The sequence below is a fragment of the Python bivittatus genome, unplaced genomic scaffold, assembly GCF_059951505.1.
Source record: "Python bivittatus isolate LINGU-HERP-01145 unplaced genomic scaffold, Pbiv_v1 ctg000960_np1212, whole genome shotgun sequence".
Classification (NCBI taxonomy): Eukaryota; Metazoa; Chordata; class Lepidosauria; order Squamata; family Pythonidae; genus Python; species Python bivittatus.
The window spans coordinates 13794721-13817201 of record NW_028277124.1 but is presented as its reverse complement, the minus strand read 5'-3'; the positions used below and the strand labels follow the sequence as shown (position 1 = coordinate 13817201).

Genomic DNA, 22481 nt, shown 5'->3' with positions numbered 1-22481 from the left:
CCTGAATACAGGGATAAAAGAAGAAAGGGACAATGCTTTCTTTTTACTGGGAGTTGGGCAGCATATAAATTTAATAAATCATTAAATCATTATTATTTATTATTTTCCATGCAAAGCATCTGAAAGGCCCATCTTAGTAATTGACTAGAACCTCCTGAGATGGGATTTCAACTGAGTGCTGAAGTACCACTGCTTCTCAGCAACCTTTGTGATTTTCTAATTTATTTTTTGAATATCTTATTGACACTTACCTTTCCTTACATTAACCTGCTGATGGAAGAAAGCCTTGCTATGCAAAGTGTACAGAGTACCTGATATAGAACTTAATGATTGTCTAGGAACTTTTCAATCAATCAATCAATCAATCAACAGGTTCTATTTCAAAACAGTATCAAACAGTTTTTTTTTTTTCCCCACTGTAGAATCAGAAAGAAATAATGGGGCTTGGTGGCATAGACTCCCTAGCATATATGAGTGCTGGTATCAGGGCAAATAATACAGCAGTAATGCAATTTGTGATTTTTTATGCTGCAGACATGGACTCAGCTGCACATGTTTATTTTCATGGAAGAATATTTATTTGTGGAATAGCTAAGAGCAACAGCACCATTTTGGGCTCACTGCATGCCCCTTAACATGTAAGCAAACAGGGGAAACAAGGAGTTCCTTGTGTCTGTATCCACATTCTTAAAAGCTTCATATGAGTTGTCCTATCAGTCTTTGGGATTAGAGCATCAAGCAGAATTGTCTTGTTTTGAACCAAGTTGCTTGGCTTATTCAATTACCAGATATACTAGCCTTCTGCACATAAGCCTACTGTATGTCTATGCTCTATTGTCTATGCTCAGATATGGAGATTGAATTTGCATCACATGTGCCATTCTATATCCAATGGGGATCAAAACTCATAGCACCATTATAAGTAATGTTAACTACTCCTGGAATTATGAGTTTATGACATTCTTTGGGTGATTAATTCTCAAAAGCTCTAAGAAGGTTGCAAAATTCCTGTCAATAGCTATGGCTTTTAGATGCCTTCCTCACATTATTAACTGTTCCAGGTTTTTTATGAAATTTTATTTTATTTTATTCACCACATTGGCTGTAATTTGCTTTATTGATTGGCCATTAAATAATTGCTAAGCACTAGGCAACAAAGAAATGGTGATTCCCAAAAAGCTAGACCTGAATCTATGGACACTTCATTCTTATGACACAGTTTTTCACATTCATGCATGCCAAGAAATGCTTTAGATGCAAGGAATAAAGTGTTTTAGGAAAAATACGTACCAGCTACTATGTAGCAGGGATTCATACATTTTGTAGACACCTAATGATTTAGGTAAAGTTGTTGTAGATTTTTTTTTTTTTGTCTGCGCTCAGTCATTGCTGACCCTGCAGTGACTGCTTGGACGAGTCCTTGCAGTTTTCAAGGCAATTGTTTTTCGGAAGTGGTTTGCCAGAGCCTCCTTCCTAGAGCAGAGCCCAGCTGGCGAGCACAGGAGGCAGGGTTTCCGTTGCTTAGCGCCCTTTTTGGGCACGCGCAGTTTTTCGCGCTTACCGGCAACTGCTCCCAACTCCTTTTTGCCAGGTGCCACCAGCATTTTTCCTCCCACCAGAGTGAGAGTACCCATTTATCTACTCACGTGAGTTTTCGACCTGTTGGGTTGACAGGAACTGGGGAGGAAACCGGAGCTCACCCTGTTTAACACGAAGGCTGGACTCGAACCGCTGAAGCGTCGACCATTTCTGGCCGGCAACTTTCAGCGTCATTAAGCCGTTGCGCCACCGCATGCCCCTTGTTGTAGATAGTATCACTCATATAACTTTGCAAGTATTTGTGCCTGCTTTCTAATTTGTTATCAGAATGTCCTGTTAAAAGTAACTTATTTACTGAATCTCTATTAACCAAAAATCCAAAACCAACTTACAGGGTGGAGAGAGAATGAAGAGTATCAAAGGCTCCAGGAGCTACAGTGGTTATCTGATTATCATATAAGGACAGCAATCGGACAGAACTCAGGCCCGTGAAGCTATCATTGTTCACACAGCTAATGCGATTGCTCCTCAGCATTCTGAAGAAAAAATATGAACAAATTATTTATTTAACCTATCCATGGTAATTCCTTAGAAGTTGCTAACCAGTACTGCAGAACATCCTGAAACATTCCATTTCTACTCTGGGCCATACCAATCTGGCCATTCTAGGGGTGGCTCCAGTAGTTTTCCAGAAATGAATCCTCTGAACCAGAAGTGGTTCATGGTACTTGGGATGTGGTCCAGCCCCAAATGGAAAGACACTTTTGAATCATCACAGACCACTTTAGATTCAGAGAAGAACTTCTCAAAAACCATTGGTATGGCCCAATCAGTGTGGTCCAGAAAAGGAACGTTCTGTTCCTGGAACAGTAGATTTTGCACTTCCTTATATGAGATAGTGCATTGTATTTTCCATAATGGATGGAACAGGAAAGATGAGGAAATGAGAAAGAAGAATTAGAAGGAAAAAAAAATAAAAATCAGGAAAAGAAAACATGGAGGCATCTTAAAAAAAAATGAAGAATGGAGGTAGGCCCCCTAAATAATTAATTATTAGATTGTCTCTCACTCTATTAGATTATTCCTCTTTCCTAGCCAGCTGTTCAGCACTGAGTCTCTCCATCCACCAAAAGCAGAAATGAAGGGTTGAGCTTTTGTACTTGCTCTAAGTAACTGCAATAACCAGATTTTGCCTTTTGCAAAATTGTTCTCATCCTTAAATTTCTGAAAGTTAGAGTTCTTTCTCTTTACTGCTATGCTACTTTAGGGGGGGAGGAAAAGATTAGTGAGTTCCTTCCCAGAACTGGCTATTCAAAAACTGCATAAAGGTTAGCTGTAAGAAGGAACTCATGTGTTATATACAATTTTTCCTGGAATAATGTACCAGGTATAAATTTTATAGTAACAATTGTATTTCAGCAATGCTTACACAGCATCAGAAGACAAAAGAGGTTAGGGTTTCCTTCAATCCAGAATTCACTGCAATCTTTTCAATTAATTAATATTATCATTACTACTCTCCTATGATCCCAGAGAGCATTTAAATAGTAGTAGTAGTAATAATAATAATAATAATTTTAAAAAAACTTCAATTTTAGCAGCAAAACAGTTGCCCACTCTTGGACTTTGCGGCAAGAATACTGCCAAAGATTTTCCTACCCTGAATTTCTGCAACAAAAGACTTTGCAATTATTTTGTCACAAAGTAGGGAAGAAAAAAATAGCCCCACTTCAACAGGGGAAACATGAGTGCAATGCAATATGCTTCTGTACTATCTAACATATCTACTTTGAACTAAAAAGATACTTCCTCAAATAATAAGAAATAAAGATAAAACAAGCAAAAAAGTATTGAAGTTTATTACAAATGGAGTTGCCACAGAATGAAAGCTGAAAAGACACACATGGTTTCATTCTTTCATTCTTTCTTGCTGCTTTCACTCTGCTTGCCAAACCTTTAAACTAGTCTTCACAAGTCATAGAGTTTGATTTAGTTAAACAGAAAATGGGGAAGGCAAGAAAGAAAATGTTTAAGTGTAAAGAATGAGGAGGAAAAGATTGCAAACTTACAAGGTCTTGAGACTTTCCAGCCCTTTCAACATTTTGTGCCGTACGTTTTCCAGCCTGTTACTGGTTAGTAAAAGTTCATTTACACCAGCAGCTCCTTCAAATACACCTTCTTCAATATCAGTGATCTTGTTATTGCTTAGATTTCTATTACACATTCATAATCAAGAAAATAAAAACAAATATCCTTTGGATAAATCATTTTTAGAACTGAGTGTTCAAAAAACATTGATTATGATCCGGTGGAACAACATTTCAAAAGAGCAATAAGCAGGGTTTGGTATTCATGTCAACTACAGACAGGGATTCCAGAAAAGAGAAGGATAATTTATTTCTAAAACACTGTCATAATCTAATGACAATTTAAGAATCACTGGAACTTCCAAAATGTTAATTAAATTCTGGGATCTCAAAAGTATTTGACTTAATTACCATAAATCCCATTTTCTGCATGCTTGAACGTATGCTATATTTTTATTATGGTAAAATTTTGCCAACTAGTCCTAATAAATGTTGCATTTTCTCCACAATTTTATAACATAGTTTCCCCATTCATAACTAGAATGCTTATTCAGCCTGCTAAAAACTTTAGATAGCAACCACAACAATTTCTACCCAAGAGGACTACATAGAACCAAAGTGGGTGATTCTACCATAACAAATTAAGGTTCCATCCAACTATACTTTCTGCTTCTTATTCAGAAACTGCATCCAAAGTCTGAAGCTGCCACGCAAAGGCAGCATCCACCTGGAAAGTCCTCCTAAATTCATCAAACCTGAAGTGAAATAAAACTCTTCCCTTAAAAAGGGAGGGTATTAAAGGTTACCCGAGAGAAGCTGGGGAAGTGTTGGAAGGGGCAAGCTTGGAAAATATGGCTGTAGGATTTTAAAAAGCTGCTCACCAATCCCATCTGAATGTTTTAAAGGGCCTTGTTGAAAGCCTGAATATTGGCTTTCAAGACTGATGTCAGCCTTTTGAGGTAGGCTAGGTCAAGAAAACGAAGACCTCAGCAATTCCAAGAATGCCACTTTATTGTCACAGGGTATACTAATAAAACCAGTCCAAGTTTTTCTCTGTCCCATCTAACATTAAACAAAATCAAAGTGGAATTATCTTGAGTTTCTTTCTGACCCTTCCTTCAATCTCTGGACTGTGTAATCTCTTCTCCAAGTTCCCCCTTAATGGTTCATTTATACCTTCCCCAAGCTATATATTCCTTTACAATGACGGACTTCTGAACGACCTATACAGCCTTTTCTAATCTCTTATCCATCAACTCTAATGGGACTCCCTGTTCCTGGAATTCTGCATGGGGGCCCATGATTGTGGGGGAATCTGGTATTTGTAGTTGCAATGCATCTGAAGGCCCACAGATTATGAAAAGCAATAATGTTCTATAATAAATATCACAGGTTGATCATCTTAACAGACTTACTTTCTGGTTAAACTGCTTTTTATTTATTTTTCCCTAAAAGTTAATGATGGCGCTGAGACCACTTACACAGAACAGGCTGATAAATAAACTCACATTTTACGGAGCTGAGGAAGCTTCTTAAAGATCCCTGTAGCTTCCAGCACTGTAAATTCATTGTTATTGAGTCTCCTGTAGATGGAAACCATAATAAATATGTATGTTTAAATTCATGCCTTTAGTAAATCTACACAAATACAGCAATTAATAAAATGCTGTTGAATTCTGAGAAAGAGAACGTAAAGAACCACCTGGTGAAAATAATTTCTATACTAACTTGCATAGAAGCGGACAGCTGTTGGCAAAGATGAACTGACTGCAGATTTTCATATAGCAGCTGGTAGTAATAAGCCACATGATTTTATCTCAAAGACTGATAGTGTATAAAAGTTAATAAAGTATTTGCTTACTGTAAGGGATACAGGAATCAGATACTAAGCAAGTTATCTTTGTAATTATGTATTTACTTATATTTGTTTAAATTTGTGCACTAGCAAACATTTATTGGGTGGATTACAAAAATACATAATTTAAAGAGACTTCAGATGTTACTTAAAAATTCTGCTTAATTAATCTACTAAATGCAAACAGCCTACCTATGATTTTAATCAGTAGACTGGTATGTATATTCCACAAATTGAAGAATATATCCATTGTCAGGCCACTAGTTGATACTGTCCTTTCCCAAGATAATTGAAAGATTATTCAATTCAGTCTGACAATATACAACATTTGTGCTCATCCTCCTTCCTTTTATGTGAATACAGTGGGGCAAAAAAGTATTTAGTCAGCCACCAATTGTGCAAGTTCTCCCACTTAAAAAGATGAGAGAGGCCTGTAATTTTCATCATAGGTATACCTCAACTATGAGAGACAAAATGGGGAAAAAAATCCAGAAAATCACATTGTCTGATTTTTAAAGAATTTATTTGCAAATCATGGTGGAAAATAAGTATTTGGTCACCTACAAACAAGCAAGATGTCTGGCTCTCACAGACCTGTAACTACTTCTTTAAGAGGCTCCTCTGTCCTCCACCTGTTACCTGTAGTAATGGCACCTGTTTGACCTTGTTATCAGTATAAAAGACACCTGTCCACAACCTCAAACAGTCACACTCCAAACTCCACTATGGCCAAGACCAAAGAGCTGTTGAAGGACACCAGAAACAAAATTGTAGACCTGCACCAGGCTGGGAAGACTGAATCTGCAATAGGCAAGCAGCTTGGTGTGAAGAAATCAACTGTGGGAGCAATAATTAGAAAATGGAAGACATACAAGACCACTGATGATCTCCCTTGATCTGGGGCTCCATGCAAGATCTCACCCTGTGGGGTCAAAATGATCACAAGAACGGTGAGCAAAAATCCCAGAACCACACGGGGGGACCTAGTGAATGACCTGCAGAGAGCTGGGACCAAAGTAACAAAGGCTACCATCAGTAACACACTATGCCACCAGGGACTCAAATCCTGCAGTGCCAGACGTGTCCCCCTGCTTAAGCCAGTACATGTCCGGGCCTGTCTGAAGTTTGCTAGAGAGCATTTGGATGATCCAGAAGAGGATTGGGAGAATGTCATATGGTCAGATGAAACCAAAGTAGAACGTTTTGGTCTAAACTCAACTCGTTGTGTTTGGAGGAGAGAGAATGCTGAGTTGCATCCAAAGAACACCATACCTACTGTGAAGCATGGGGGTGGAAACATCATGCTTTGGGGCTGTTTTTCTGCAAAGGGACCAGGACGACTGATCTGTGTAAAGGAAAGAATGAATGGGGCCATGTATCATCAGATTTTGAGTGAACACCTCCTTCCATCAGCAAGGGCATTGAAGATGAAACGTGGCTGGGTCTTTCAGCATGACAATGATCCCAAACACACCGCCCGGGCAACGAAGGAATGGCTTCGTAAGAAGCATTTCAAGGTCCTGGAGTGGCCTAGCCAGTCTCCAGATCTCAACCCCATGGAAAACCTTTGGAGGGAGTTGAAAGTCCGTGTTGCCCAGCGACAGCCCCAAAACATCACTGCTCTAGAGGAGATCTGCATGGAGGAATGGGCCAAAATACCAGCAACAGTGTGTGAAAACCTTGTGAAGACTTACAGAAAACGTTTGACCTCTGTCATTGCCAACAAAGGATATATAACAAAGTATTGAGATGAACTTTTGATATTGACCAAATACTTATTTTCCACCATGATTTGCAAATAAATTCTTTAAAAATCAGACAATGTGATTTTCTGGATTTTTTTCCCCATTTTGTCTCTCATAGTTGAGGTATACCTATGATGAAAATTACAGGCCTCTCTCATCTTTTTAAGTGGGAGAATTTGCACAATTGGTGGCTGCCTAAATACTTTTTTGCGCCACTGTATGCATTTTTATAAATTTTCCAGTGCTTCATATTAACTACACACATACACAATTGATTTCAGAATATCAAATGAATGCTACCAGCATATACGCGATGGCATAAAATGGTGTGTCATATACAGGCCGTCTTTTCATCTGCATCTCACAGGTGACAAAATTATGAACTGCAATTAGTGCTAGAAACAAACTGTGAATCAATAGTGAAAATAATTGTAATAAATGCAAACGCAGAAAACAAATAGACATAAGATGATTCAGTTATTGCTTTCTCTTCAAGGACTATGCTATGTTAAAGTTGCTAATGTGAAAGTCTTGAAGCATATCACATTCTCATGCTTCTTTATCTGAAAGCTTTCCTTTTGACCCATTCCCAGCCTTGATGGCATTTTGCCATTTGCTTCCAACCTGAAGCTTTGGAAGGCAAATAAGAGTTGAAGAATGAGATTTTGAATGAATGAATGCATTTTATTGTTGCGTCCACAAGTCATTACATATGAGACTTATAATTGGTGTATCCAAATTGTACTTCATCATGACCTGAGTCTTATGCAACCTATAGGCCAGTTGTAGCTCCATGGGATTTTTTGGGTGGGCCTGAGACCTCTGCAGTCCCATTCCCTTTTAAATAATATTCTTTTTAAGTCTTATCTGCTGCGGTTTGCCTTGTCCCTAATGCAGTACAGCAAATTTTGGCAGCAAAACACAAGCACATGGATTGAATTAACAATTAAATACTTAAATTAAGCCTCCTGAAAACAAGTGTCATTATGCCTGTTGCTAAATCAGTTCTCCTCCTTGCTTAGAAAAACTCCTACGTTTGCAAGCTTTCCCAAGGGTTGTTTCTGTTCTCTGTTTCCTTCCAGCTGTGAAGCACAGCAGAGTGTATAATTGGAAAGGCTTTGATTTGTCATTTGTATTGTAACGAGCACAGTGAGCTACAGCTCACAGATTGATATTGTTAGAAGCACTGAGCTTCTTGGTTTAAAACAAATGTTAACAATGTTGACAACAATAAGAATGATGGTAGGAGAAATAATAGAATTATTTATTAAAAAAATAATGGATAAAATAATGATAGTGATGATATACTGAAGCTACTAATAATACTAATTATAATACTCAATATGGCTCTTTAAACTTCTGCCTGAAGCTTTGATTTAAAGATGGTTCCATCAAATCTCCTTTCAGATCAAATCATTGAATGAAACTCTTGAAATAAAGCACCGATGGACTGAACTGATTCAAACATCGGAGGAGCTTCTGTGCATGCGTTTTCAAATGGAATCCTCAGGTCACAAATCTGAACAGACTCACATTTGAATCAAATTGCAAGTTTGCACTAGAACTAGCCTGACTCGTTCAGCTCTAATTCTAATTGTAAAGATAATGAGAATAACCATAATGGTAATAAATTTAGCGATGATTTGGGGTTTGTTCATTTTCCCCTCTAGCAGTCACAGACGTTTCTGGGATAGGAACCTCTGATACGTTTAGGAACACTGACTGCAGCCTGAGGCCTGAGAAAGGCTGGCCACAGCAGAGTTAATACATAATGCAAACACCAGCCCGTATTCTGGTGGTCTTAACTGGGTGTTGGATAACTCACCAATTAATTGTGTCAGAACTATTTGCACAAGTCTACATTCATTAGCTAACTGTACTTGTGATTTCACAGAAGTTCTGTAGTCTTGGACCGGTGACATTCTAATGTCACTGATACTACACTGTATGCTTTGCATATTAGCGCAAGCCAAGACTTACAGTTCCGCTGTATATTGAGGAATATGCTCTGGAATTCTGTGGAGCTTCTGATTGGAACAGTCAACGGTTGTCCCTTCACAACGGCATTTTTCAGGGCAAGCTAAGTCCGCAAAGCAGTCACCACTCAGTTTGGATCTGTAATCTTCTGTGCCTGTGGACAAAACAAAACACAAATACAAGTGCTAAGTCCATTAAGGAAGTTATCCAAGATTTAGGTAGGAAAAGAAGAGAAAATAAGTAGATCTGCAACAGAGACAAAATGGGTAATTGGGGATAGGCTTTGGGATGATGAAGAATAGTAAGGCTTAAGCGAGGGTTAAATTTTAGAAGGCTTGAAATTTGTTGGGGGGAAATCCCATAGTGGGTTAACATTAACTTGAGCTTTTCACAGCTGTAGTTTCTGCTGATTAAGCTGTCAGCCAATCTATTCCATTTTACAGTGGAAAAAACAGAAAACAGCGCCGATTCTTGTTCAATGTATCTTACCCCAGTTTTAGGGTTAAGTAGATCTTTATACCCCTTTCATCACCCCCTTTAGACTCCCGTCTTACTGAAGACAGCCTTTTACGTAATCTCTCAACAATGAAATTTACAGCTCTGTCTTGCTTCTTCATTTTATTATTTTTTTTTTTAATGTGTAATCCAGATTTAAGCCTCAGCAGCTTGTCATGCTGTAGAAAGCTGCGTGACGTTCCATGGTGCTTGACAGAACCATGTTTTACGCATACCTCACAACCACATGGTTAGATCAAGCACAACAGAAAATCTCGCCCACTTAATCACACTTCATCCACTTAGGACGAGGAGAAGAAACAATGGGAGAAAGAGGAAAGAACAGGAAAGTGTTGCAGTGAGAAACTTCATAGGGTTGCCATGGCATTCTTTTTAGAGAATATCCACTGTCACTGTAACATCATTGAATTGGAAAGGACACCGACACAGCGTGCAGGAAGAAAGGCCTCTTCACCATTCGTTGTAAGTTACAGAAGGGGCGGAACACCATGTATGCATCAAACAAACATCTAGAAAAAATTGGAGGGTTGGTGATGGGAGAGGGAAAAACAAAGGAAAAAAATGACTGTGAGCTCTCCTTGGATAAAAGGTGAGAAGACTGAGACTTAAAAGGGAAAAGTGCCTCTGATCTGAGGGGTATGTGGCACCGTCCACACACCGTTCTTTACTTACAGCCCCAGTGGTGAACTCCTGAAAGAGGAAAAACAGACAAGGAGGAAAGAAAGACAGAGTGATCTCAAATGGAAACAAAGCAAAAGAAAACCCTTTCAGAAGACAAAGAAAGCTGATCTGCTTGATCTCACCTAGGGTTTGAGTAACAATTTGGCTTCAATTTGGTGCTTCCAAATCCAGAAGCTGGGTTTTAGTGTACATTTCTCTGATTGTATGGCTTACACCAAAAGAGATAAGGCCTGATTTATTTGAAGCAGAGAGGACAGCAAAACACAGAGCAGGCCATCTAACGTGACTTCACACAGAGCAATTGATTCCAAGTAATGGATGTGGTTCACCACAGAAAAGTCACCAATGGTCATCATGGAACCAATGGAAAAGGAACACAGCTAAAGTGGAACCACATGGCACAGCAGCCATATACAGTCACTATTCAAACATGCTGGCAGCTGGCTAGCAAGCTTTCTGAACGTATTTGAAAGAAGCAGAAGAAAAAGAGCTAGACTATAGTTATATGGCAAACAGCTATCTAGAATTTCACATGCACCCCCCGACCTGAAAAAAAGGGTTGTCATTCTGAAGTTACAAATAACAACCTGATTTGTACTAAGCAAACGCTCGTTCACAAGTTGCATTCTCCTAACGTTTATCTTTTGCAAGATTAAGATATGAATCCCATATATTAGTCCACAAATTATTCAATTCCCATTAGGTCACTTCCCCCAAATGTTTGATATGATTTTAAAATGTAATATGCAAATCACTCCTGACTGTTTGTTTGTTTGTTTTTAGAAGAAGCATCTCTCATAACCAAGAGAGGCCATCTTCTATTATTGGTAGAAGCATCTCAGAAGATCATTCCAGCAAAATGTCCAACGGACCTTCTCCAACAAAAAAAGCAGTTGGCCAACGGAACAGCCTTCATTCCTAATGAAAAGACAGTCTGTCAACATCGAATACTGCAGACTCATTATAGACCAGGAAATTCTTGAAACAATTTTCATTGATTGTATATTGTTAACATTATTTTTTTTCCCTAGACAGTCAACTATAATTCTATTTATTTTTTGCTGGCAGGTCATGCATTTGAGTTTGAGTCAAAAGCTTCATTGGACCTTTGAGCACTCCTGCCAGCCAATTATTTTTCATCTATCAGGACCCTGCAATGTCAGTGAGTAATTCTGTGGTTCTTCCCCTTAACCATTAAGAAACTACTGGCCTGATTTATCAGCTGTACAAAATAAATAAATAAATAAAATGGAAGTATGTATGTTTCAAAGAGCAAGAGCCAAAGCCTTTGATGTGGCACATGCAAGGGGAATTAGAATGACATAAATAGTGCTGATGTTTTAATTATTTTTATTTTCATCGAAGTAATGGCATCCATGGATAGTCTGTGGATGCTTGTGCAAAGAAAAAAAACACATACGTTGGCTTGGCATTTTGTGGTTTCACAAACACAGGGATCAAAGGTCATTAAGGGAAAAAAGCAGACAGCAGGGCCTAAAAACCAAAGCAGGAAACGATTCCATCTGAAAGGTTCTTTAGGTTTTCTCAGCCCTTTGATCATAGCAGGATTCTTTCATTTTAAAGCAGCTCAGGAGCTATATTTAAAGAAAAATGATGTTAAAGTAAGCAGGATATAGCAAGACAAAGTAAGTTCCTAGCAAGTTCCCCTCCAAGAAACTATGTGCATTGATGAGTTGGATATCAAGAGCTACATGCAAAGCTCATGGATTTCAAAAATAAAACTAGATAACTACTGCTATTCTAAAAGATGTTTACTAGGGTTAAAATACATGCATCACTACGTTTAGAAGTTAACACAAAATTGCTTTGGGTGAGGGAGCAAATGCAGTCTGCAGTTAATTTCACTGCACAGCCAAACCTACCTGGAATGAAATACTGTTCTTTAGCTACATAAAAAAAGAGAGAGAAAAAAATAGGAACCTGAATGTCAGCAAGCAAGGAATTAATTTATTAGACTGAGTAAGGATGACAGTTAGGCTAAAGTGACTATGAGGGGGAAAAATGTATATTTAAATCTATTGATTACACAGTATGCCTAGATATAAACTTATTTGCAGTCAAGATTAGTTGCATTGTTCTGGTATTTACAATAATAATAATAAAAAAAAACCAGAATTAACTGCAGAATGTGATATGCATCTGGACACCAGATGATAGAAGTTAGATTTTAGAAACAAGTAAGTAGGAAATGGAGTAAGATTAGAAAGAGCAAACATCACAATTCACCATGATATAATATAAGCTTCCCCATGTAATATGGAGGTTGTATTTTTAAATTCTCTGTGGCTGGATTTTTTTTTTAAAGATTTTCGCTAGTACTCCATGTTTTTTTTTTTAATTTTGTACTAAGTCAGACCATGAGCACAATGGTCTGACTTAGTACAAAATTAAAAAATGCTGTGTATTCCATTTTTGTATACTGTACCTTTTTTTGTGTTTAGCAAAGGTTGCAATGGTGTTAACACCATGGATCTGATAGACTCAGTCCAGACGTCCTTTGATTACTCAATAATTCAGCCACGAACCAGATGGGATTTCTGTTAAGCATGTCTGCAATTTTGTTTTCCCTCTTTGGAGAGGCTGTGTGAGTTTTCTCGGAAGAGAAGAAAAAGTAGCGGCTGAACAAAGGAAATTACCTGAACAACGAAATTTCTTGCTTTTGATCTGCCCAATCCTTTTGTTCGCCAAACGGCGGGGGCTGGTGCAGCGAGCACCGCTGGTCTCAATAGGGTTTACATGGAGATAATCTGCCAGCCACTTCAGATGACAGTCACAAATAAATGGGTTCTGAGCCAAATGCCTTTTACAAATAAAAAGAAAATAACATTAAAAAAAAACCTGTTGTGGTTGGTCTCTACCTTTCCCAAAGTTTCCCTGCTCTATCTGGGGACGGAAATCAAAAGTCTCAAGCAAATTGCTAATACGTACAGCGTTTGAATCGCTCTCAGTGGAGAAAAAGTGCCCTTTGCAATGGTCTGAAGCTTGTTATCGTACAAAGAGAGAAGGTTCAAATTATGTAAGTCTTGGAAAGCATCCACTCGCAGGCAATTTATCTTGTTAGCATTTAATAATCTGCAAAACCAAAGAAAATGGCAACACATTAAGTATTTAATTAATGCTTCTTAAGTTTCACTTGCATGACAAACTACTGTAGCAAATTTATTTTCTAGAATTTCATTTAATACACAAATAATTTTGCCCTGTTTTGTACTCAGTATATTCTAATTCCTAAGCACAGAATTTCAGTATCAAGTGTCCATATAAAATATATTGTTCGTTTACTTGAAAGTGAATATATGGGGGTGTGGGGAAGAGTTATTGGCTGACTTTGGATGAAATGTTAAGCCATGATTTATCATTGGAAGAACCTCTTCAGTAAACCTTGGGCTTGTTTGCCAACCTGTACACTTAATTTTACCCATAGATAACTGAAACAACCCAGCTTCATAAAATACACTTGAAGATTCAAGTAATCATAGCTAAATTAAGCACTGTATGGATTAAATGGCAAGCCACATTTAAAACAAAAGAAGAGGGCCCGTTACAATTTTTATAAGGTTTGGACAATCTGCAAGGCAGTGGCTTACTATTGCTTAGTGTTTCCCAACACACCAGAGCAATTTCAGGTGTGTAAATTTCAACTCCCAAAAGTCATAGCATGCATCTGAAGATGCCCAGGTTGGGAAACACTGGTTCCTCATCCTTCTAACCGAAAAGTATGAGTTAGCATTATATCCAAACCAGGCTCCTGAAGAAATATTTCATATATTAAAGTTGAGCTGCTTCTTGAATTTAACCATCCCCCCCACCACCAAATTTTTGGAGAGTTTCCACTTGCTATTATGGTGCAATGAGCTCTTGTAAATCCCCAGTTGGAAATTAAAGTATCTTTTGATTCCAATTTGATAGACAGGTAGATGATAGGTAGGTAGATGATAAACTTTATTGCAATCAGAATCCTTAGCTGTAATTGATTGCAAAATCTATTAGTGTACACTGAACTCTAGAATGTAATATTAGAGAAGAGAATGCAAAACAGAAAACAAGAACACCTAGGTTTATCTTAGGTAATACTGAAGGAATATGGTATCTTCATGACTCCTACTGAAAGGTCATTAAAAACGTGTTAAGTTTCTCTTAAGTCAAACTCAGATTCTGATAAATGCATGGCTGTATCCGTATAGTTTTCTTGGCAGTAATGAAAAAGTAGTTTGCCATTACCAAGTGCTAGTTGGCTTCCCCCACCCCCAGTTATTAGTTTTAGCCTAAAAATTAGGCTTTCTGGATGATCTCTCATTCAAGTATTAACTAGAGCATATCCTACTTGGCTTTCAAGGTGAGTCAGGTTTAGCAAGCTGGTGCTGCTTGCTTCAGACAACAAGTACATCAAAGCTGAAAGCCTGTAGTATTAAATGTTTACTCCAAGACAATTTACTTTGCAGGGCACACGTGTCCATGTTTGTGTGTGTGTCTATGCTTGCAAACACACACATTTATACACACACACTTAATTTGTTTTGTTGCAAACCAAAAGAATATTTCTTCTGTTTCCCCAATCACTTACTTTTTAAAGCTAACCTCTCTGGTGCAAGTAATTTTAACATGCTCATATCATTATCATTCAATCATTTAACATGTTATTTTTAGTTCTGTGGGACCTGGCTGGTTCCCAAATTAATATTTAAAAGCATGAGAATACAAAAGGAATCATATTTGTTATTACTCCCAGCTGATTTTTCTTATATTCTCTAATCTATGTTTTCCTTCCTTCCTTCAATCTATGTATCTTTCAAAAGTACAGCATCATTTGTGTGCAAAGGCTGGATACGCTTGCTATAATTTATGTTTCCTTTGAAACCAGAGTATCTTATGTACCTAAATAGAATACTCCTCACCATAACAATTGTTCAGTGCTATCAGAAGTCCTTTGTTGCCCCCAAGAGACTCTGCCACTGCACCCTCAGGATGCTGTTCATTTGCCCCAACTTATACTGACAATATGTGACCAGTTTTATCCTGTATTGCCCTATATTGGGACTCATCAGATTTACAGAGCCAGGGATCTTCCTGTGGGGTTCAAACCCTCTACTGGGAATTGAACACATGGACTGTTTCATGACTATATGGGGTGCATGAACTTTGGAGGAGCTGTCCAGAACCTGGTGCTCAGCCATGTTGCAAGAAGAGATATACAGAATCTATCAGAATGGTATATACAACGCATCTTACTTTAAGTTCTTAGAATAGAAAGATATGGACGTTACATATTTCATACCCTGGGTATGTGGTTGCACATCCCTCATATTTCTCCTACTTCACTCAAACTGATAGGCTACAACAAATTGTTTGATTTTATATGTAGTTACCAAGATTCATCACATCAGATAGAGCACTGGCTGAAAATGTGGGAATATGTCCACATCAATGTGGAAAAATGGATCTGTGTAAGCAAAAGAGCAATGCTAGGAAAAAGGGAAAGACAGCAAGGAAACATAAAGAAGTTTTGTAAAAAGAATAGATATTTGGAAAATCCCATTGCTGGACACACCTATTCTCTGTCATATATCCCCCAAACAAACCAAGTTGTATCCATTCATAGTTACCTCTACCCCACTGTTTCCCATTATAGGTAACTATGATTTAAAAATGCAACATAAATGTAGATGTTGTAATAATTAAATCACTAAAATAAATTAAACCATCAAGCAGTAACCTGCTTGAAGAAGAGAGAGCTAGCTAGGTAGATAGACAGAGAGACGGACAAATAGATAGAGCTGCTCCAAGTAAACGGCAGAAAATGAATGAAAATGTTTTCTTACAATTAGTATTCTCAAACCATGTTTGTGTTCTAGTGCTTAAAAACAACATAAAAGAGCTTGTTGAAAATTTATTGAAGAAAAAAGGTTCTGTCTTGATGGAGAGTAGGAATAGGAGATGCAGACCATGAAAGTGTTAGAAAAACCTCTTCATCTTCAAAAGGTTGATATTTCCCCCACTCAAAGCAATTCCAGAAGGCTTGCTGGTTCAACCCACTTCTACCCCAAATCCCCTTTTCAATGAACACAAATAAAACTGAGTTTTATAAAAGAAATACTCACAGCAACTGAAGAGCAAAAAGCCCTTCAAAAAGGCCCTTGGGAAGCTCGGTAATTTTGTTTCCATAGAGAACACTATAACAAAAAATGGTTAATTAATTCATCTAGAATTCTTCTAAGACCATATTCCCTCAACACAAGTTGAACAAAGTTCTGATGCTGAAATGAAAATACTTTTAAATAACGTGAGTTTATCTGCCAAAGTTCCATGCTCAGTCTCTTACTAGGGAGTTACTATGGAGTTGGTTTTGGTCTGGTTAGTTCTTATTAAAGAATCTCAATTATTTTCACAGATATTTTCTAATCTAAATCATGTTATTAGACAATGAATTGTTCTGGGAGCTATGCCTGCAGGAAGAAAATTGGTTTGCATTATTGATTTCCATTGATAAACATGAGTTGGTAGGTACAAACGTTTTTGGGGAGCTTAGTTCTAATGTTAGCAATCCAGCTAAAATAAGGCAACCTGAATCAGGATTGCACAACTTGCAACTGACTAGGCTAGTTGCATTCCATCAACTGAATATCTCATCAGGGGTAACAATATGTGTTGGCTTCCTGCACAGCCCCTGTGCAAATTATACCACTGGCACACAGGGCTGAAGGAATGGCCAACAGCTGTATAGTTAGTTCCATTTTGGTCATGGAATGAATGTTTGTGCAGTCCGACCTCTCTGGGTTGCAGGCATGAAATATGGCTAGAATTTTCAGTAGCTAGAAAACTCCCTAAACATTTCAGGTCTAATTGAGTTTAAGAAAGCATATGGGAGTGTAACTGTAATGGAAGTTGAAATGCATAAAATTTGGGGGACCAGCTAACTGAACTACAAACAGAGCAATTTTATTTCCTGTCTACCCTTTGGTGAATACAATGGAGTTTGATAAATGGCTTCTTCTACCACAGTACACTTGCCAAGGGATTTAGAATATAGAAAAACATAGAATATGCCTATTTTTACTTAACTCAGGAAAACAACTAAAGAAATAGTTAGAATATAGACATCAAAAAATTCCACAGGGAATGAATTTGCAAGTCCTGTTCCCACCAGACGTCAGAGGTGTATTCACCAGCAATACATAAAATCTATAAGCATTTGTCTGTGCACATACATATAGCGTCTGGAAAACAAATATGCTATTGAAAATTGAGTGCAAATGGCCTTACAAATAGTTTTTAAAAGAACTTACATCAGGGACATGCACTTTAAAAACCTGCTTCAGGATAATGTACATGTCAAGGAATAAAAGCAGGCTGATTTGCATTAAAAATAATGTAGGCAATTTAGGGTAACAGTTACATAAAAGAAGGAAAACGTACAAAATTTCTGTATGTTAAAGAACATTGCAAACCCCAAAGATTACAAAATTTACTACATATATATATTTTTTTAAATATCTGTAGAAAAAATATATTCTCAGATAGTACAGTAGAAAATATTTTTTATTTTTTTATTTTATTTATTTTTTATTGCCCAGAATGTGGTGAAAGACATATTTCCCCAAACTAAAGACATTACATTAAACCAGTGTTTTCCTACTCTCTTATTAATCAGGGAAGCTAATACTCACATTAAGGGTCCATTTATCCTCACATATTAAATTTACAGTATGCTAGGAACAGATTTGCAGTGGTCTTCACTTCAGACTATACTTCATAGGCTTATTTTTTAAAATAAATTTAGCTTAGAGTGTCAAAACCTCACATACAAAAGATCTGCAGTCAAGACGAGTCAGCGTTTCCAGACTGCGTAAACTTTGGTTTTATTCAAATCTGGTAACATCATTTGAAATCCAAATTCATTGGCTTCACTGGTTTAAAGACAGGATACTATGATGATGATGATGACGACGACGATGATGATGGTGATGATGATGAACATAACAGCAGGGATGCTGCAAACTCTGGCATAGACTCCATTTACAAATACACCTTTAGTTTGACATGCTCCATGGGCATTTTTTAATTTTTTTTAAAAAAATTGGGCAGATAATCCAAAACTTCCTTAAATATTTGCTACAACTGTTCACACCAGTTGGCTGAGTAAATATGCATCACAGTATAACTCCTTTAGGTAATGAGCCAGCGGTATGATGCAGTTGATTAAAAAAAAAAGGCAAATACTATCTTGGGTGCGTTAAAAGAGCACAGAATCCAAATCTTGTAAAGTAACTGTTCCATTCTTCTCTCTCCAAATGGGTCATACCCATCTGGAGTATTGTGTCCAGTTCTCAGCACACAGTTCAAAAAGGACAGTGATAAATAAACTGAGGTGAATTCAGAGCAGAGTTACCAAGATGGTGAAAGGTGTGGAAACCAAACCCTATGAACAACAGTTAAAGGATTTGGTATATTTAGCCTATGGAAGAGATGACTGAGGAAAGATATGAGAGAAGTCCTCAAATATCTGAAGGGTTATTACACAAAGAAGAAGTTGACTTAGTCTCTATTGCCCTAGAGGGTAGAACCAGAACCAATGGGTTGAAGAAGAAGGTTCAGACTAGACATTGGAACTTCCTAACGGTACAAGCTGCCAACCACTGGAACAGAATACCACATTAAGTGGTGAGTTCTCCTTCATTGAAGATCTCCAAACAGAGGTCATCTGTCAGAGATGTTTAATGAGTCCAGTACTGAGCAGAGAATTGGACTAGGTGATTTCATATCTATGATTCTATGACAAGGAGATGACTCAGACCTTCTACAATTTTGAGACTGTGCATGTCTAAATCAATGCCCACCCCTACACCCATCAGTGGGCATGTGGTGTTTTGATGTAATATTATGCCCCACTCTGGAAATGTTTGGTTAGCGAGTACTGTAAAAGAAAATGTTTCCAGCAGAAGTTTCCTTATGGAGTCCTGATGCAAATGAATGGGCTTCATAACGTCTGGACCAGCAGAGGGAAGTATAAGTGTCGAAAGCCATCAGAAGCATGTCCCTCAACTGAACATGAGATGAATGTGGCACTTAGGAGAGGTGGCTGAGATACTTACAGGGAATTGAGTGAGCGGAGACCCTGGAAGGCATCTGGGGCTGTCTCTGAGATTTGATTATTGCTCAGATCACTAAAAGGAGAAAAGATATTCTATTATATTAACACAAGCACATCCTTTAGGCTGTCAGGATGTTTCATTCATTCCACCATGAACAAAAAGGATGAACAGAAATTTATTTCAATATTGTAAAGGTTCAATTGTGAAAACTAATTCGTTTCTCATATTATCAAAAAACATACGATTCCATGCCCCATGCTATCAAGAAAAAATAATTTAAACTGTAACAATAATGTAAGGCATTAATGCAAAAGAGAGAAAGGGAGAGAGAGGGAGGAAAAACATGCATATGCAGACTGAAAGTACTTAGCAGAAATCACAACCTTTTAATGTAAATTCCAAAGTATTTCTCACTTACATTCTTCTCAACTTTTTATAGGGTGAGAAAGCTGCGGGAGGAATGGCCTTGATTGAATTTTGCTCCAGTCGTCTAGCAAAAAGTGAAAAAAATAATACTCTAAAACATGTCACAGGAGAGTAAGATATTATAACTGATGCCAATGAGTTATAATGAGAAGGAATGCATTATAAAAACATAGGTAAATTATTACATGAGAATAAAGAGTCTGCAGTTGTTTTTATTTTTAAATGCTTGAAAAATATTCTGTCAATTTAACATAGAGGGCGGTGATAATCCCAATTAAGCACTCATCTTATTTTGCATATATGGCATAACTAGGTTACTTTATGTTTCATCCATCAAAAAGGAACCATACAACAGTGATTTCATTACCAGGGAATCTTCCCCCCAAACGAAATACAAGAGTAAATAGTTTAAACAAGCAATAGTCAGTCAATGAGAACTAGAAAAAGAAATTTGAAAATGCACACATACATGTACATGCAACACACTTTTTAATGCAGACATTTTCTTGCCTAGAAGGAATATTAAAAGGAGCCTGCTTTGCGTAAGTTAATCATACTTTTACTAGGCCACTATGAAAGACACTGACATATTACTTACTACACTCAACAATATTTGAAAAGAAAGTCATCTCATGCCCTGGATAAGTCTTCAAAGGCCTACAAGTTATTCTGAAGAAATAATTTTCCTTCTCTTAAACAAATTTTGCCAAAGTCCTATTTTCAGCTTCTATGTTGAGGATTTTTTTTTTAAAGTTTTTGAAGTGATATTTGACTAACAATGTTCTCAATAGCTGTAAGATGACCTATAAACATTCCCTTACAGCTTCACTAATTTGGGATATCCAAATAAATTGTTTTATAAGACAGCAAAGAACTGATTATTAATGACACAAATGGCTTCCACTTTATCAGTAAAAGCAAAAAACAGTCATTATAAACTTACAGAACCCTGAATCAGTGTTATTATTTACTTACTTATTTATTTATTTATTTATTTATTTATTTATTAGAACAAGGCTGTATCATATTATCAGCAGGAATTCTGTTAAATCTTCCAGGGCTTCTGTTTCTATGTAGGTCTCACATTGCTAGGCACTTGAGGTCAGCTCCTATTCACTGTTGTTTATTTATTTCTTTATTTTATTTATTAAATTTATCCCCGCCCATCTCCCCCTAATGGGGGACTCTGGGTGGCTTACAACTGATTAAAACAATAAATAAAAATACAATTAAATAAAACCTAAAGCTATATAAAACAGAATGCAGGACACAGAATAATGGATTTAAGCTACAGGAAGACCAATCTTCCCAAGTTATGGCGGGTTCTCCTTTGCTGGATCAGTTCAAGCCAAAAGTAGACATAGCAGTGTGCAAGATGTTTTGAACCTGGACTGTCCCAAATCCATGGACACTTCACTTTCTCATGCAAACAGCTGTTCCTAGTGTGAAACCAGCTGTTTTGAGCATTTCCCCAAAAATTCAAAACAGCCTGTCCAACACTCAAAATAGCTGCACTTGAAACAAAACATCTTGTACTCAAGAGGGTTTTTTTTTTCAAAATTTGAAAGTTTGAATTCAAACCTTGGCTAACGGAGAACCCACTTACAGGGGATGCCTTAACCTTGACTCCTGCACCAAGCAGAGAGTTACACTGACTTATAAAAGATCACCCAGGGCAAAATTCAAGCTGTGTCATTAAAGAAATCCAATCTTCAAAGGAACTTCACACTATAAGTGTTCAGTCCCTTCTGGCCGATTCACAAGGATGTAGCATTATAAATTGTGCAATTTTACAGGGGTGGTTTAACTGGATGTTTATGAAGTGCACTGCCCAAAATGGTTTGCTGTATTTGCTGAGAGAAAGACTGCAACATTTTTGCATTTCTACTCTTGGCCAGGCCAGGAGCTGGTGAGTTTGCTCCCTAGAGAGAAGCAGATTGACGACAAAGGGCCTTTGTATCTTCAAAGATGTGGGAGCCATCATTATCTTTACTCAAATGTGCTTGGTGTAACTTGACATTGATGACATCAACTACTAATTAATATATTCAGTACTATCTTATCTTGAGACTGACTTTGAATTGCAAATCTCATAATCCAAAATATTTGGCCTAATTTCTGACTTTCTTCTTCTCTGTCCCCTTATTTATTTGTACCTTGTCTGATGAAGAATTCTGGACGTGTCTATGGGAGCATTTGGGTTGATCTTAATAAAATGATGGGTTTTGCATGGTTTCTATGGACCCGCATGGCTGTGCCTGCTTTCATAAAGAAATGCTCTTTCCTGAACCGTGAACTAATAAAAATCTACTGGAAAAGCTAATGCAAAATAGAAAAACAAAAGGTTAAAAATCTTGCCAGAGAACACCACTTGAAAAACAAAGGCTTTGCTGTCATCGCTAACGGTAACTTGCAGTGGCTGACTGTAGGAAGAGGCTAATCTTAACCTTCATCTCATAACAATGCAGAAACAGCTGTTAACTAAGGATAGAAATGAGAGTGCCAAAAATAAATAATCTGTTAAACCAAAGTAACAGTTATAAAC

General features: G+C 37.4%; 1 protein-coding gene across 2 annotated transcripts in view; it reads right to left on the bottom strand.

The window, feature by feature from the left end:
• The window catches only part of SLIT2 (slit guidance ligand 2), a 245792-nt gene that overhangs the window by 59517 nt on the left and 163794 nt on the right, over nt 1-22481 (bottom strand). For both annotated transcript variants that reach the window (XM_088131411.1, XM_088131412.1), the window contains exons 10-18: nt 19929-20000; nt 19511-19582; nt 16520-16591; nt 13350-13493; nt 13058-13221; nt 9207-9357; nt 5135-5209; nt 3609-3752; nt 1932-2075 (exon numbers count right to left, since the gene is read on the bottom strand). In XM_088131411.1, the coding sequence (XP_087987537.1) occupies nt 1932-2075; nt 3609-3752; nt 5135-5209; nt 9207-9357; nt 13058-13221; nt 13350-13493; nt 16520-16591; nt 19511-19582; nt 19929-20000 (1038 nt within the window). The remainder of the gene's footprint in view (nt 1-1931; nt 2076-3608; nt 3753-5134; nt 5210-9206; nt 9358-13057; nt 13222-13349; nt 13494-16519; nt 16592-19510; nt 19583-19928; nt 20001-22481) is intronic.